Here is a 17,124-nt window from a genome sequence, read left to right on the forward strand (position 1 = left end):
GGAGAGTAGAGTTGGAGTATTCTTGGAAGAATTCTGGGGTGTGGTATGTAGAACATCTTGTGAAGACTTTTTGGGGGAATGGTTTGGAGGGGTTGAGGAAATATATCAAGGGAGATGACCTAAAGCCTCAAACCTAAGAGTCTGTGGAAATTTGGAGACAGCTTTCCTGTGTGTGTGTGTGTGTGTGTGTGTGTGTGTGTGTGTGTGTGTGTGTGTGATTCTAAGGATATTTTGAGAACATTTAGATGTGTCTGTGTGCTTTCCTCAACCTGAGTATGCCATGGATAGGCTACACAGATCCCTAGAAGGTGGGTTGACAGGACTAAAAAATGGTGTTGTTTTAGGGTTTGTTATGAGGGAAGTATATTTAAGGGATTAGAATTAGGGTATCTCTCTCCATGAGTAAACTGGGGGCAAAGTGGGGCAATAGAGGGTTGAAAATATGAGGGAATGGGATTGTTAAGCTGGGGGAGGGATGGAGTGGGAGAGCAATGAAAGAGATATCTTGATAGAGAGAGACATTATAGGGCTAGGGAGAAGCCTGGTGCTAGGGAAACTTCCAGGAACCCACAAGGATGAGCCCATCTTAGACTACTAGCAATAGTGGAGAGGGTGCCTGAACTGGCCTTCTCTGGTAATCAGATTGGTAAATACCCTAACTGTCATCATAGAGCCTTCATCCATTAACTGATAGAAGCAGATGCAGAGATCCACAGCCAAGCACCAGGCTGAGTTCTAGGAGTCCTTTGAAGAGAGGGAAGAGGGATTGTATGAGCAAGGGTGGTCAAGGTCATGATGGGGAAATCTACAGATAACTAAACCAAGCTTGTAGGAACTCACAAACTTAGGCTGACAGCTGTGGAACCTGCAAGGGACCAGATTAGGCCCCTGCATATGGGAGACAGTTGTATAGCTTGGTCTGTTTTAGGGGCCCCTGGCAGTGGGATCAACATCTATCCCTGGTGCATGAGCTGGCTATTTGGAGCCCATTACCTATGGTGGGATGACTTGCTCAGCCTTGATGCAGGGGGAAGGCTTATTCCTGCCTCAACTGCAGGTACCATGCTTTGCTGACTCCCCATGGGAGGAGTCCTTACTCTTCTGGAAGAGGGGATGGGGGTGGGTGGATGGGGAGAAAGACTGGGGGGAGCAGGAGGAGGGATGAGAGGGGAATCTGTGGTTGGTATGTAAAATGAGTAAAAAATTTCTTAAATTAAAAAAGGTATTAGGGTGTCTCAGAGGGATGGTCATGGGCACTTTAGGACAGTTTCTGGTCAGAAATATTTGGAGGAGAAGATACCAGGGGTGTGAGGGGTTGGAGATGGGAGGATAGGGGTGGAGGGGTAAGTTGGAGGGTGTAGGCTAGTGGCTTAATGAGAACATGAGTCATCTGGGTGGGCCTTAGAGCACGGGGTAGAGCTGGAAGACAACAGGACTGAGTTTACTTGGCAAGAAAGCTTCAATGCCTTCAGCCCTTCCCACCTTGTCCTGTTAGTAGCATTGTCGGTATACAACCTGTGGGCCCCTTTCTTCATATTGTTCCCGCAGGACCCAGCAGGACTGGAAAGCATGCAACGAGGCCAGAATGGAGCCCCCAATCCACACAGAGAGGTTCCTGTTGGGCTGTGCCATCACCACCACGTGGTCCTCAGGTGGCAGAGAGCGCAGTAGCTCTGCCCTGAAGCGACCCTCCAGACCAGTAAAGAGGGAGGAGCCTCCACACAGGAGCACATTCTGGGCCACATGGTTCCGTAGCTCCCGAGGCACCTTGATGAGGCTCTGTTCAGCCATGGCTGGGAGGCCCATGGGTGACAGTCCTGGTATCTCCGGGGGATGGAATAGGAGCTCTGGGCACTGGAATAACTCCTTCCCCAGAGTGACAGTCCGTCCATCCGGCAGCTTCAGGATCTGCTTGCACTCCTGATCCAGACGAGCCTGCTCCTTTTGGAAGTCTGAGGCCAAATAACAGTAACGATGTTTGATGTTCTCTACCATGTCCAGGTCCTCTTGTCGCAATGAGAAGCCGGAGCCCAGCAGCATCTCTGCTAGAAAGGCAGTAAGATGGTTGCCCGCCAGGTCCAAGCGTTGGATGGCATGGGGTAGGTTGTAGCCCTGAACAACTGGCACTGTGTAGCTGACTCCATGGCCAGTGTCTACAACAAGTCCATTAACACGCCCATGGGCATAGACTGACAATACAGATTGAGATGCCACATATATGGCTGGGGAGTGCAGAGACTCAAAGGCCACTTCTACTAGCTTCTCACGGTTGGTGACTGGGCTGAAGGGTGGATCCGAAAACAGTAGAGGGTGATCCTGGGTGGCCACTCGGAGATCATGTTCCAGGATGTGTCGCCAGATTAGTTCAGCTGCTTCCCAGTCCACCACAATGCCGTTGCGGATAGGTTTCACCAACCTCAGCTCTGGGCGGGAGCGGGCTGCCTCCCCAATAAAAGTTTCCAGCTCTGACTGGCCCTTGGTGGCCTGTTTCTTGGGCTGGCAACCCAGGATGGTGGCCACAGTATAGGTGGGTTGGGAATGTCCTGCAAAGCCCACTTTACAGGTGCCTGTGCCCATGTCAATAACCACAGCACCTGTCTTTGGTGGGAGCCTGTTGACAACCAGATTGAGGGAATCTTGCTGTAGACTGTTGTTCACTAGGAGTGTGCTGGAGTTCAGGGCAAGAGGACCATGAGTCTCTGGGGCGGGCTGGGGCTTTGGGTGTCCATTGACATCCATGGCTGCAAGTGGCCTGATGAGGCTGCTTGTCAAGGTAGACCTCTTTTCTCTGGGGCACTAGTAGAAAGGCTGATCAAGGCCCAGGGTGGCCAGAAAGAGAGAGAGAGAGGATATAACAGTGGTGGTCTGTGACATCACTGTGCCTGCCCTTGCTTCACAATGCAGGGATGTAGTGGGTTGAGATGGGTTGGGGAAGGCAGGAGGAACCTCTTTGTATGAATTTCACCTGGGAGAAATGTCTGTTTACCAGAGATAGAGTGAGAAGAAGATGTTCTACTCATCTAGCTTGGTCAAATAGTAAGTTTAACTGGAGTTGCTTACAGGAGCGTGGGTAAGGGGTTGTTTACAGGCACATGGGTAAAGGCTATACTTAAAGGGTAAAAATACTCTGGCTGGCAAATCCTGATGCAGAAGCTTCCCATACTCAAGGATACCTGCTCCTGTAGATGGCTTCTATCTGAAGTCCAGACCACAGTGGTCAAAGTTACTTGTCAATATAGATGGTTGTTATTTGAAACTGCAGAGGCTGAACCAAGACCAATAAAATTTCCACTGGACTGTACTCTGATAGGCACTCCCCACTGCAAGCCCTACAAGATCTCAAGCCCTTGTGTCACAGCCTGTATGCATGTCTTCATTCCCATGGAGAGGTTGTTGCTTTTCATTGTTCTGATTAAAGGGCAGTCTGCTCCTGTTGGGGTAGGAGATTTTGCCATCCCTTCCCAGTCCGATCTAACAACACCAGTGAAGGAAAATATCTCCTTTGGCAACTGTTAACTCCCTGAACACCTTTGGAAAGGGATATGGCCTCTTGAGTCTCTACTCATAGCAACAGCTTACTTACTCCCTTGTGGGGAGGGATGAGACCTCCTGAGGCCTCTTCCTTAGTAACCACTAGCTGTCTATAAATTCCTGGGGAGGATTATGGTGGACTTGTGAGCCTCACCTCTGTGATGGACAATCAATAGACTCAATTTTATGAAGGTCTCCCGTGTGTAATCACAGTCACAAGGCCATGTCTTGCCAGAGGGCAGAATTACACAGCAGAGCCCCAGAGCCCTCATTTCTTTATGACTACCCTCAGAGTGCTCTCAATCTGCAGAAGAAAGTAGGTCTCTGATTCAGCATCTCCATTGCAGAACCTACTCTCACACACCACACACACACTTCTTCTGTGGGTACCTTGCCCAGTCTCCCAAGAATGTAAATCAGAAGATAACAGGCCAAACTGACTGTCTGACTTTCTTCCTTATGTTTTTTTCCCTCCCTCTTGTGGCAGTTCAAATGTAATTGGCCCCAATAATCTCATAGGGAGTGGCACTATTGTAAAGTGTGGCTTTGTTGGAGCGGGTATGGCCTTGTTGGAATAAGTGTGTCACTGTGGGGGCGGGCTTTGAGGCTTCCTATGCTTAGAGTACTGTCCAGTGTGTCAGTTGACTTCCTGTTGCCTGCAAGCCAAGATGTAGCCAGTACCATGTCTGCCTGCACGCTGCTATGCTCCCCACCATGATAATAATAGACTGAACCTCTGAAACTGTAATCAGGCCATGCTAAATTAAGTGTTTGCCTTATAAGTGTGGCCGTGGTCAAGCCTGGCACAGAAGAATCTCCCAGGAGTCTATGGGGAGGATCCAGGCTTAGACTTTTAGCAATAGTGGATAAGTAGTCTGAACTGGCCGTCTCCTTTGACTGGATTGGTGCCTGGACCAATTGTCATCAGAAAAGCTTCATCCAGCAACTGGTGGAGGCAGATGCAGAGATCCATAGCCAAATATTAGGCAGAGTTTGGGATTTCTGTGGAGGAGGAGAAAGGAATGTAGGAGCCAGAGGGGTCAAGGACACCATGAGAAGGCTCACATAATAAGTTAACCTGGGCTCATGGAGGCTAACAGAGACTAAACCAACAACCAGGGAGCCTGCAATTAGACTCTGAACGTAAGTTACAGTTGTGTAGTTGTTCAACTCCTAACGGTGGGAACAGGGGCTGTCTCTAACTCCTTTGCTGGCTTTTGGGACCCTATTCCACATACTGGGTCACCTTGCTCAGCCTTAATACATGAGGGTGCCTAGTCTTACAGCAACTTGATATGCCACATTTTATTCATACTCATAGGAGATGGATGGAGATGGAAGAAGAGGGGATTGGAGGGTTGGAGTGGGAGAGTAGGGGAGAGGTACTGGGAGGGGAGGATGGGGAAAGGCTGCAGCTGGGATGTGAAATAAATATGAATGAATAAACAAATTGAAAAAAGTTAAAATTTAAGAGTTTGGAAATAAGACTGACATGGAAACTGTGGTGGTGTGAATAAAAATGTCCCCCATAGGCTCATAGGGAGCAGCACTATTAGGAGGTGTGGCCTTGTTGGAGAAAGTGTGACACTGGGGGTGGGATTTGAGGTCTCAGAATCTCAAGCCAGGCCTATTGGCTATCTCTTCTTGTTGCCTATGGATCAAGATGTAAGAACTCTCAGCTCCTCTCCCAGCACCATGTCTTCCTGCACACTGCCTTGCTTTCTGCCATGATGATAATGGACTAAACTTCTGAACTCTAAGCCAGCCACAATTAAATGCTTTCCTTTATAAGGAAAAAAGAGTTGCCCTGGTCAACAATTAACAATTCACTACTTCTCAGGAAGGGGTGGGTCTTCACGGATACTTCCTCTATCCATTGTGGAAAGCTGGAAGGCCCAAGTTTGTGCAAGTTTGCATAGCTGCTGTTTTTCATGGTTACAGTGGCAATCAATGTCATATCTGGACGGCAGTGTTTCAAGACACTCTCCTTACCCAGCCTTTACTCTCTGTCCTCTCTTTTTCAGTATTTCCTGGACCTTTTTGAGTGGGGCTAGGGGGTGTTGCTGTCCTGTAGGACTGAGCACTCTTCACCCACTTATTCTCTGCACTTTGAGCAGGTATGAGTCACTGCATTTACCTTCACCCCCAGGCTGAGAGCTGTGGGTATAGACGTAATATTTAGAAGGAAGTCTCACAACACATGCATATAGGGAAAGAAGGTGGTATGCTGGCTTGTTTGGCCATGTGCCCTTCCCAGCTGTAGGATTTGTACCAAATTCACGGTATCGCATGCACTCCCTGCTTTGGAGAGGAGTTCTGGTGCTTTTTGTTTGTTTTTTTGAATGTCCATAACAACCACTCTGTTCCTGTTCCAGCTCGAACTTCCCGTTCCTCTATGTTCTCATCCCCCATTCCTTGCTCTCCATTACTCACCTCACCCCCACTTTGCTCATGTTGATATCATCTATTTCTCCTTCACTGGGCAATCCATGCGTCCTTTTTAGGTTCCTCTCTAGCAAACCTCCCTGGAGCTGTGGGTTGCAGTCTGGTTATCCTTTGCTTTACATCTACTAGCCACTTATGAATGAGTACATACTTTGTTTGTCATTTTGAGTTTGGGTTACCTCATTCAGGATGATATTTTCTAGTTCTATCCATTTGCTTGCAAATTTCATGATATTGCTTTTACTGCTTAGTAGTACTCCATTGTATATATGTGCCACATTTTCTTTACCCATTCTTCAGTTGAGGGGCATATAGGTTATTTTCAGATTCTGGCTATTATGAATAGTGCTGCTATGAATATAACTGAGCATGTGTCCATGTGGTATGATTGAGCATTCCTTGGGTATATGCCCAAGAGTGGTATAGCTGGGTCTTGAGATTGATTCCCAATTTTCAGAGAAACCACCATACTGATTTCCAAAGTGGCTGTACAAGTTTGCACACCCACCAGCAGTGGAGGAGTGTTCTCCTGGCTCTATGTCCTCTCCAACATAAACTGTCTTCAGTGTTTTTGATCTTAGCTATTCTGACAGGTGTGAGATGGTATCTCAGAGTTGTTTTGATTTGCATTTCCCTGATGACTAAGCATGTTGAGCAATTCCTTAAATGTCATTTGGCCATTTGAGATTCTTCTGTTGAGAATTCTCTGTTTAGCTTGGTGCTCATTTTCAAATTGGATTATTCAGTATTGATTTCTAGATTCTTAAAAGATTCTTGAATTCTTTATATATTTTAGGGAGCAGACCTCTGTCAGATGTGGGGTTGGTGAAGATCTTTTCCCATTCTGTAGGCTGTTGTTTTGTCTTATTAACTGTACCCTTTGCTCTAAAAAAGCTTCTCAGTTTCAGAAGATCCCATTTATTAATTATCACTCTCAGTGTCTGTGCTACTGGTGTTATATTTAGGAAGTGGTATCCTGTGCCAATGCGTTCTAGACTACTTCCTACTTTCTTGTCTATCAAGTTCAGTGTAATTGGATTTATGTTGAGGTCTTTGATACACTTGGACTTGAGTCTTGTGCATGGTGACAGATATGGATTTATTTGCAATCTTCTGCATGTTGACATCCAGTTATACCAGCACCATTTGTTGAAGATGCTTTCTTTTTTCCATTGTAGAGTTTTGGTTTCATTATCAAAAATCATATGTTCATAGGTATGCGGATTAATGTCAGGGCCTTCAATTTGATTCCATTGTACTATGTGTTGGTTTTTATGCCAGTATCAAGCTGTTTTTATTACTATAGCTCTCTCTCTCCACCTTCCTGTTCCCCAAATTCTCTTCTCTGCTTGTCCCGCCTATACTTCCTGCCTGACTACTGGCCAATCAGCATTTTATTTACACAGAGTGATATCCACAGCTTCTGTACCAGGATCATTGCAGGAGAGTCTTGCAATGGCCTCAACAATGTCACTGGTATTTAGATTGGTGGCCTTGTTTAAAGAATATATAAACTTTCAAAGGTCATATTTAAAAACATACTAGAATTAACACAGGTACGAAGGGTACACTGTTCACAAGTGATGCTGTAGTTATTTGGGTACCATTGTACTGGCCCCTTTAATAGCAAGTAAGGTGCACATGATACACATGCTATAATAGGATGGCTTTGATTTAGTCTAAAAGACAGAGTGTACTTATCATCTTTAATGTTGAATTTTCTTTTCCATGCCTTAAGAGTGTGGAAGGTACTTGCCAGTTTCCACAAATTAGTATGAATTGAGTCATCAAATTGTAGGAGACATCCTGCCATTTCAATTCCATGCCACCAAATAGGTTCATTAATAGAAGCACTGATTTCCACAGTTCCATTTATATTATACCATTTCCATCTTAACTCTGAGTGAGAATATTTTTTATGAGGGGAGCTGTAAGAGCTTCATTGGAGATATTAATTAGCACTTGAGGTTTCTCACTCTTACACTGTTGCCAATGTACTCAGTCAGATTCTTTGTTGGTAACCCTCATCTCACAGAATGGTAGATTTATGGAAGCATTAATCTCTTTTCCTTTAAAACCAGATGTACGAAGCATATAAAACCTATTATGATAATCTTGGGTAGTATTGACTATGGATAGCCATACTTGAGAGGTAATTTTTAGGCATTGAATTCCATTTAACATGTAAACAGTGTAATTGTCAATCATTTTACCCTCCTCCATTGACTGAGTGGGACCTCAGTTGTCATAAGGACTAGGTAGCCAAGAAGATTCATTAACCATTACAGGAATATTCCTATCTTCCCAACTTAATGTTATGTTAATCGGAGAATTGGGGATGTAAGCCCAATAATTATGATCCATCCCTTTTACCTGTACTGTTACCACAGAAAGCATGGCAAGAAATGTTTGTAGCATTCAGAGGCTTGTTTGTCATGCAAAGTATCCTTTGTCACACAAACTCTTAAGCTGTCCTCAGGTTGGAAAGATTAGTTGTTGCAAAGGTCTCCTGTGGAAACATAAGTATAACCTCAGCCCTAACTTAACACTTTCCCTGGACTATTTAGATGTTAAAATATTTATAATGCATGGGCTGACTCAATTCAGTAACTCTTTCTATAACTCTATTTTGTTTCTGTTTCATTAGTGTTTAAAAAATTTTAAAATTAGTAGGGCATATTCAGTCTATCTCTGGGGGGGGGGGTCCTCATATTCCCCTTCTGTTTAATAAGCATCTCTTTATAAGTTCTAATCATCTATATAAGCATTTTTTAAATTTATGTTCTACCAAGGCTAATTGTTATTTAGCCTCAGCTGGAAATTGTCTTGGACTGTTTAAATCTGAGTTACCTTGTAGAATTTGAAACAAATTGGTTAATTTTTTTTCTTCTTCTTTTTTTTCTTTATTATTATGTGTTTTAAATTTTATACATCAGCCATGGGTTCCCCTGTCCTCCCCCTCCCGCACCCACCCCTACCTTCCCCCCAGCCCCTCCCCTCCATTCCCATGTCCTCCAGGATCAAGGCACCCCTGGGGATTCATTTAAATCTGGTGGACTGGTTAATTTTTTAATAGACAATCTAATTGTAGGCCGCAACCAGTTAATATCATCTAATAATTTTTGAAAATCATTAAGAGCAGGCAGTCTATCTCTCCTAATCTGTATTTTTTTCTTTTGTTGGAGCTGAGTATCAAACCCAGGGCCTTGCACTTGCTAGGCAAGCACTCTACCACTGAGCTAAATCCCCAACCCCCTAATCTGTATTTTTTATAGTTGAATTTTTAGTTTATTTAATTTATAGCCTAAATAGCTAAAAGAATCTCCTCTTTGTATATTTTTTTAAGGAGAAATTTGTAATCTATACTATAGTAAAATTTTTTTTTGTACTACCATTAAACTTTTTTTAAGGTATCTGTATCAGAAGCAGCCAATAAAATATCATCCATATAATGATAAATAATAGATTGAAGAAATTTTTATGTATCATTTTTAGTGGCTGATTTAGAAAATATTGACATAAAGTTGGGCTACTGACCAATTTTGATACCCAATTCTTATACTGTGTTACCTTTGCATAACCTGTGTAATCTGTGACCTATCTTTACAATTTTTTGGATGTTCTTTCTTTTTTATTAAACATCAATTTAAACATCAGTTTACAAGCTGTTTCTGAAATTGTAAGATTAGTTTGAGGTCTCTATTGTTGTAACATCTCTTCCTTATAAATTCATGGCTATATCAGCCATATAAGGTTTTGTAGAGACCAGTTGAGATCCCAGGACTCTTATGGAATTATAGATATATCCAGCACCAGAATAAAATGATCCTTTAATCTCAATCCTATTTAATTTTACCTTAATTTAGGCCATTTATCATTGATAACTGTTTGCCAAAACACCTTTTTTTTCCCTTTATTCCCAAAGCCTTTAGTTTTACATATAGGTACTATTTTATCTTTAAGATATGGAAACAACCAGTTGGGGATTTAGCTCAGTGGTAGAGCGCTTGCCTAGCAAGTGCAAGGCCCTGGGTTCGGTCCTCAGCTCTGCAAAAAAGAAAAAAAAAGATATGGAAGCAATAATAATTGAGAAATTCTATCATCAGTTTTTATTTTTATGGTCCTTTTTACATATGTCATCTACAAAGGCATTAAATACAATCTCTATAGGATTTTAAGAGGTAACTTTAGGCAATACTCTGGAGTATTTTTATAAAATCTTAAAAAGAGGATCCTTTTTTTATAAATTCCAAGTAACATATTAATGCAACCTGTCAATTATTAACAATGTGGATCAAACAATTTATCTGGATATTTTTTACTGGAAAAATAATTTTGTAACCTCTTTATCAGTAAGAGATTATTTTCTATGGGTTTTATCCTAGCAACAACATTATTTAATAAGCTAACAACCCAATCCATTTCAGGTGTTATATTTCTATTGAATTAAATCAAGAATTTCTAGAAAGCAACTTAAAGAGCAGAGCCAAATTTTCAGTAATGATCAGCAGACAAGAGCATACCTAATATATAGTTCAAAATTATGAATACTGTTTCTTTGGTTTATCTACCATAAAAATCAAACATTCATCCAAACATTTATCAGACAATCAAAAGAACAGAACATCCTCTATACATTGAATGATTAATATCTCTGGAAATTAAAACAGCATTGACTTAGCATTCCATGTCCTGACCAAAACTGTTCTTCACCAGAAGTTGGGCCCATTTAATCTTCCTCTTTCTCCCCTGAAGGGACTACTAATAATGAGTTATTCTCACTCTGAGGGAAAAACAAACAAACAGAAAAAACATTTCCCACGAAGGGATCTTTAATATTGAGTTATTCCCATTCTGAGGGAAAAATTAAAAAAAAAACATTTAAACCAAAGTTAAGAAATAGACAACAAAATTTAGGACTCTGGGCTTGCTGTTCAGCCAGCAGCAGTTGATTCTTTGTAATTGAGATACTGGCACTCTGTGCTCCCAAGCAGAAAGGGTTCAGAGTTTTAGCTATCCTGAAATGTTTCTATCAGAAAGAGCCTTTTCTTCCTCTATTACTACTGGGAAGAGGCTTTTTTCTTTCCTTTGTTTTTCTTTTATAGGGCCTTAAAATCTTTAGGCCTAGTGTCAATATTTTTCCCCTTTTTACTGGGAAAATCCTTTTTTCTTGATTAAAAATTTCTCCCCCTTTTTAATTGGGAAATTTCCTTTCCTTCCTACTTCTCTAGTGGGAAGATTTCCTTTTTTATTTTCTATCTTTTCCCTTTTCCTATTGAGAAAGGTCTTTTTTCTTGATTTATTTCCTGTCTCAGGAGCCATTGTATTCCTATTTTTAAAAATTGTGCAGTTACCGTTTTCTGTTTTGACAAGCATTTAGCAAGTGTACACTTTGTTGCTCCTGAGATGGCGAGTTTAAATTCCCCATGACCCTGCTGATCCTGGAGTCCTCTTACCCTGAGAGTGCTCCCTCCAGTTCTTAAGATGTCTGGCTCCTCTGTCCTTCTTCAGCAGATCCTTTTCCTTCTTCAAGCCCCACATTGGATTTGCTCTGTGATTTGCTATACTGGTGTGTGGGTTCACACGGGTCCGTGGAATGAAGACACAGAAGCATCTTAAGAATGAATCTAGCTTTTCATGGCTGCAGGGGGGTCCAGCCTCAAAGGACTGAAGCATCACCTAGGGCAGTTTTATTTCTCTTTATTACAGTTCAGCCAGTTCATTTCCATATGCTCAAAACAACCTGAAAGGGGCTCCCAACAATACAATGCCAAGTGCAAATTCCTCAGTTTCTCAGGTACTATGGTTTTCTGGGTTTCCTGAACCAAGTTTTGCATAGGCCTTTGTGTCCTTGGGAAACTCTGAGACAAGATTCACATAGAGAGCAACAAGAGAAACAAAAGGTGTCTGTTAAACAAAAGATGGACTAAGGTTAGGTGCTACTCTCTGGAGCCAGGCCAGGTGCAGCTCAGCAGGAGTGCCACCACAACTTGTCATTTGTATATAGGAGGGCTACTGATTTTTTTGAGTTAATCTTGTATCCTACCATGTTGCTGAAGGAGTTTATCAGCTTTAAGATTTCCCTGGTAGAATTTTTGGGGTCACTCATGTATACTATCATATCACCAGCAAATAGTTAAACTTTGACTTCTTCCTTTCCAGTTTCTATCCCTTTGATCTCCTTTTGTTGTCTTATTGCTCTAACTAGAACTTCAAGTACTATAGTGAATAAATATGGGGAGAGGGGACAGCCTTGTCTTGTTCCTGATTTTAGTGGAATCACTTTGAGTTTTTCTTCATTTAATTTGATGTTGGCTGTTGGCTTGCTGTAAATTGTCTTTATTATGTTTAGGTTTGTTTCTTGTATTCCTGATCTCTCTAGGACCTTTATCATGAAGGGGTGTTAGATTTTGTCAAAGTTTTTTTCAGTGTCCAATGAGATCATCATGTGTTTTTTTTTCTTTTAGTTTGTTTATATGGTGTATTACATTGACATATTTTTGTATGTTGAACCACCCTTGCATCCCTGGGATGAAGCCTACTTGATCATGGTGGATAATTTTTTGATGTGCTCTTTTATTTGGTTTGCCAATATTTTTTTGAGTATTTTTACATCAGTGTTCATGAGGGAGATTGGTCTGTTATTCTTTTTCTTTGTTGCATCTTTGTGGTTTGGGTATCAGGGTAACTGTAACCTCATTAAAAGAATTTGGTAATGTTCCTTCTGTTTCTACTGTGTGGAAGAATTTGAAGAGTATTTGAATTAGCTCTTTGAAAATCTGGTTGAATTCTGTGCTGAAACCATCTGGCCCTGGGATTTTTTTTTGGTTGGGAGACTTTTAATGACTATTTCTATTTCCTTAGGGGTTATTAGTGTTAGTTATTTGGCGTCTCTCTTACCCTGTGAGGAAATGTCACAAAACACAACAGAATCCTCTAACAAAAGTTTTATTAAGATAGGAAAGAGAGAGACAGACGTGCACAGGCCTGCAGAAACCACACGTGACTCAAGAGTGGAGCTGGGGAATGTGGCGCTGGCTTATAAAGGCTGGGCCCCCGCCTGTGCACTGGACTCATGTGGCTACTCCATGCAAAGCCACGGGGTCCTGGTCATGTGAGGCGTTTTGACTGGGAAATGGCTATTTTGACCTGGAAATGGCTAGGCAGAAGTGTCTAGGTCCGCCAGGCATGCTCAATTGTGGGGGCATGTTGTGAATTTACATTATCCCTGACTGGTTTTTTTTTTTTTTTTTTTTTTTTAAAGAAAAAATGGCAGATGAATGGGTATGGGGCGCTGTTTCTCTCAAAGACTGCTTCCGGCTGAATGGTGGGCATCAGTTGGCTCTTGGGGGGAAATGGGGAGAGTGGCTCCTGAAGTCCTGGCATGAAGATGGGAGTCCTGGAATGAAGTTCTGTCATCCCTTGTTCTGCAGCTGTCCATCCTTCGTGGTGTGGCTGGGAACCCTTTGTCTGACAAGATACTGGTGACATAGAAAAAGCTTAGAGAAAAAAGAATCATTATTATTTTATTTTTGGACTTGATATTTATCTGAAGTAGATCTGGCCCACCCAGGTGGAGATATGTGACATTTATCTGAGGTAGATCTGGCCTGTCCAGATGGAGACATGTTAAAAAGGTGGCTGTGATAGACTTAATGATTATTATGATGTTTTAGTACTCTGCTTAATTTTTACCTGAGACAAGCCTTATTCGAAGTAGTTTATTTAAGGCATCTGTTTTTTGTTTTTAAATTAGTTTAGCATTTAGGAAACACAGATGATCAGTTGTTGAGTATTGAACAATGATATACAGTTATATCCTTACTGCCTGGATATTTTGATGGTCCTTTTGCCTCCTGCTCTGTGTGGCCCTAGTTGGGAAAGGAAGGGGTGATACCTTATTCCTCTGGAATTGGTGACAAGGCAGTGGATCCTGGTGTCCTCTGGAGCTTGAGAGTGCAAGGCCCTGTTTGTTTTACTGTGTATGAAGAGAGATTTTTGTGGGATGGAGGTGAGATAAAAGGTTTTAGATGAGACAGGTGGATCCAGTGAGGAAAGCCCTCGAGTTTAGCAGCTGTAGGAGTCACACAAGTTGCCTTGAAGGGTCCCTGCCACTTAGGGGAAAGGGGTTAAGGGCACTGGACTGGAGGAAAGAGAAGAACCTGAACCCCGATGTGGATTGGAGGTGGACAATGATTGTCACATGGCTGAGCTAATGATGAGTCTGCGTAGCTCCATAGGATAGACCTTAGGTGACATAAAAGGGGAGTTAACAGGCTATCTGGAACAGTTGGAGGGTTGGATAAAAGACCTGGCATTAGAACTGGCCTTCCATACATTAGTTCAAATGGGAAAATTGAAAGAGGCTTTTTAGGAAGAGCCCTGAGCCTGAGAAGAGCTAGAGGCAATAATCTTACCCAGTCGAGGTGAAGCTCCTGTGACATCTTAGTAAGAATGGTTTTTAAAAACCGGTTGGTACACTCCACCTTTCCTGAGGATTGAGGATGGTATGGGATATGAAAACACCAAGGGATGTTAAGAGCCTTAGCTAGTGTCTGAGAAATCTGAGAGGTGAACTCCAGGCCATTGTCAGACTGAAGAGAAGCAGGAACCCCAAACCGAGGAATACTTTCTCAGAGAAGGAGGTCTGCAACTGTCTGAGCCCGCTGATTAGAAACCGGATATGCCTCCACCCAATTTGAAAATGAGTCCACCATCACGAGGAGATATTTAACTTTCCTGACGGTGGGCATATGGGTAAAATCGAGCTGCCAGTCAGTCCCTGGAAGGGAACCTCTAGCCTGGTGGGTGGGAAAAGGCTGACTCCTGTACTTGGTATTGGGTTGGTATTGGGATCTTTTTTTTTTTTTTTTTTTTTTTTTTTTTTGTAGAACTCACAAGAGGCAATGATAGTTCTTAAGAACTGTAAGTCCTCAGAGGTGGGCTGCAGGTGAGATTTTACGAATTGAGACAGAGCAAGATTATTAGGATGAAAGAGCTGGTGTAGATAGGAGAGAATTTGCCTAGTGTCAGGAGTTCCCTGTGAGGGTGTAAGCTGTACTGTATGGATTCCCTGTGGTGGGTGAGGTGAGACTTGACCTTGGAGGGCTGCTGTCCTGGCTGCCTGGTCAACTCAGTTGTTAACCCTAGAGATGATAGAGCTGTTGGTCTGATGAGACCAGCAGTGGACAATTCCTATAGCCTTGGGGAGGTGGGAAGCCTCCAGCATGGCCATTATTTGGCCTGAGTTAGATATGGATCCCCCTTTTACTGTGAGAAGGCCACGCTCTCTCCAAATAGCAGTGTGGACAGGAGCATATGAAAAGCATTTTTGGAGTCTGTGTAGACATTTAGAGATTGTCCCTGTGCCAATTAGAAGGCACGGGTGAGAGCTATCAGCTCAGCCTGTTGGTTAGTGGTGTGTGTGGGTAATGCCTGTGCCTCTATCATCTTACTATCTGACACTATGGCATAACCCGCTTTATGGGTCCCTTCATATAAAAAGGAGCTGCCATCTGTGTACCAGATATAAGTGGCCTGGGGCAATGTGCCCTCCTGTATGTGTGAAGGGTGAGGTAACAGTTCCTCTAAGGTTTCAGTGCAGGAATGAGAAGGAGAATAGTCAGCATTAGGTTGAGGGAGGAGGCTTGAAATATTAAGAGGTGGACAAGTCTGGAAAGTAAGTGTGGCATCCTCTAGTAATGCCACCTGGAGAGAAAAAATGCAGGAAGGAGGTAAAGTTTGTAAGCCTTTGTAAGTCAAGAGATGGTCAGATTATGGTGAGACAAGACAGTAATGGGTGACCCATACTCACCTGTGCTCCTCAGGAAGTAAATTATTAGAAAATATCATGTATATATCATGAAAGGTGAGACTATAAGATTGAGTTATGTATTGAAACTCTTTAATAAAGGAAGTAGAATTAGTATAAGAACCCAGCTTAGTTTCTATCTGAGAGAGTTCTGTGAGAGAGAATGGAACATGAATCTTAAGCAGTCCATCCACACTAGCCACCTCTCATAAAGGGAGAACAGTGGACACATTTGGATGGCTGGAATCAGGCACTTTAGCAGTTGAGAACGTGTAGTAGGAGGAGTGAAAGTTGGAGCCAGAGCTGGGCCTTTGGAAATGGCTGCTGCTGAGGAAGAAACAGCTGCTGCCGAGGAAGAATCGGCTTTAGAGGAAGAATCTGGAAGAGCAGCTGAAGGAACAGTTGCCCTAGGAGTAGGAGTGGGAGCCGAAGGCAGGATCTAGAGTCAGAGATTCCGGAGTCAGAGAATCTTCCAGTTTAGGCATAGATAGGAGCATATGAGCAGGAGAGAAGGAATCCAGAAGAGACGGTTTGGCACTCAGAAATAAGAAAGCTATGATATAGGGCAACTCTTTCCATTTCCCTCTTCGCTAGCAGAAATTAGATAACTCCCATAAAATATTGGGATCTAAGGTGCCACTTGGCGGCCATTTTTTGTTATTTTCTAGAGCATATTTTGGCCATCTCTTATATGGATAAGCTTAGGAATCTTTAAGTGAGGCATTAAGGTGAGAGGTTTCAAAGCTTCAAGAAGACAGCCTAAGGGAGAGGACGGACTGATAGAGTTGGAAGTCTTATTTCCCATGTCTGCAGCAGAGAGGCAGAAAAATAAAAAAGTAAAATAAAAAAACAAATGTGATCCAGAGCCAAGGTCCCAGGTGTCCCTAAGGCTAAGGATGGATACCGGGCACAGGCTGCTAGACGGCTTGTCAGTCAAAAAGCAGGGGCCTCGCTACATGAAACAAGGATTCCCTGGGAATCTGGAACAGCTTCAAGCCCCTTGCCAAGCCAGAAAAGCACGCTGCCCTCACACAGCCCCCAGGACGCACCCAACGAACCGCAAAGAATATCTCAGGCTGCAGATGTGGGAGATAGCTAGAAATTTAGGCCTGCAGTAGGGGCCGACCGTAGCCAATAAAGACCATGGCCAGGGGTTCCCCTGTTTTCAAGAATACTCAGTGAGGCACCAGACACTCAACGGTCATTCTCACGGATTCAGGAAACCATTTAAGCTGGCTATAAAGTGGGGAACTCACCAATCAGAGCAGAGGTGTTGCATGGAAATTTGTGTGGCCAAGCGAATGGATAGTGGTCTGTCGTGTATGGAGCAGGGTCTC

At 42.9% G+C, this 17,124-nt stretch overlaps 1 protein-coding gene across 1 annotated transcript; it reads right to left on the bottom strand.

Moving 5' to 3' along the window:
- Positions 1-1,446: 1,446 nt before the first annotated feature.
- Actl9 (actin like 9) lies at positions 1,447-2,800 on the bottom strand. The gene has a single exon (XM_036170409.1). It carries the CDS (start codon positions 2,737-2,739, stop codon positions 1,492-1,494), a length of 1,248 nt encoding a protein of 415 aa, XP_036026302.1. The 5' UTR covers positions 2,740-2,800; the 3' UTR covers positions 1,447-1,491.
- Between the last annotated feature and the right edge of the window lie 14,324 nt (positions 2,801-17,124).

Source organism: Onychomys torridus, chromosome 21, assembly GCF_903995425.1.
Source record: "Onychomys torridus chromosome 21, mOncTor1.1, whole genome shotgun sequence".
NCBI classification, from domain to species: domain Eukaryota; kingdom Metazoa; phylum Chordata; class Mammalia; order Rodentia; family Cricetidae; genus Onychomys; species Onychomys torridus.

Coding starts and splice junctions, on each gene's coding strand:
- Actl9 (XM_036170409.1), bottom strand. CDS start 2,739: ATGGATGTCAATGGACACCCAAAGCCCCAGCCCGCCCCAGAGACTCAT.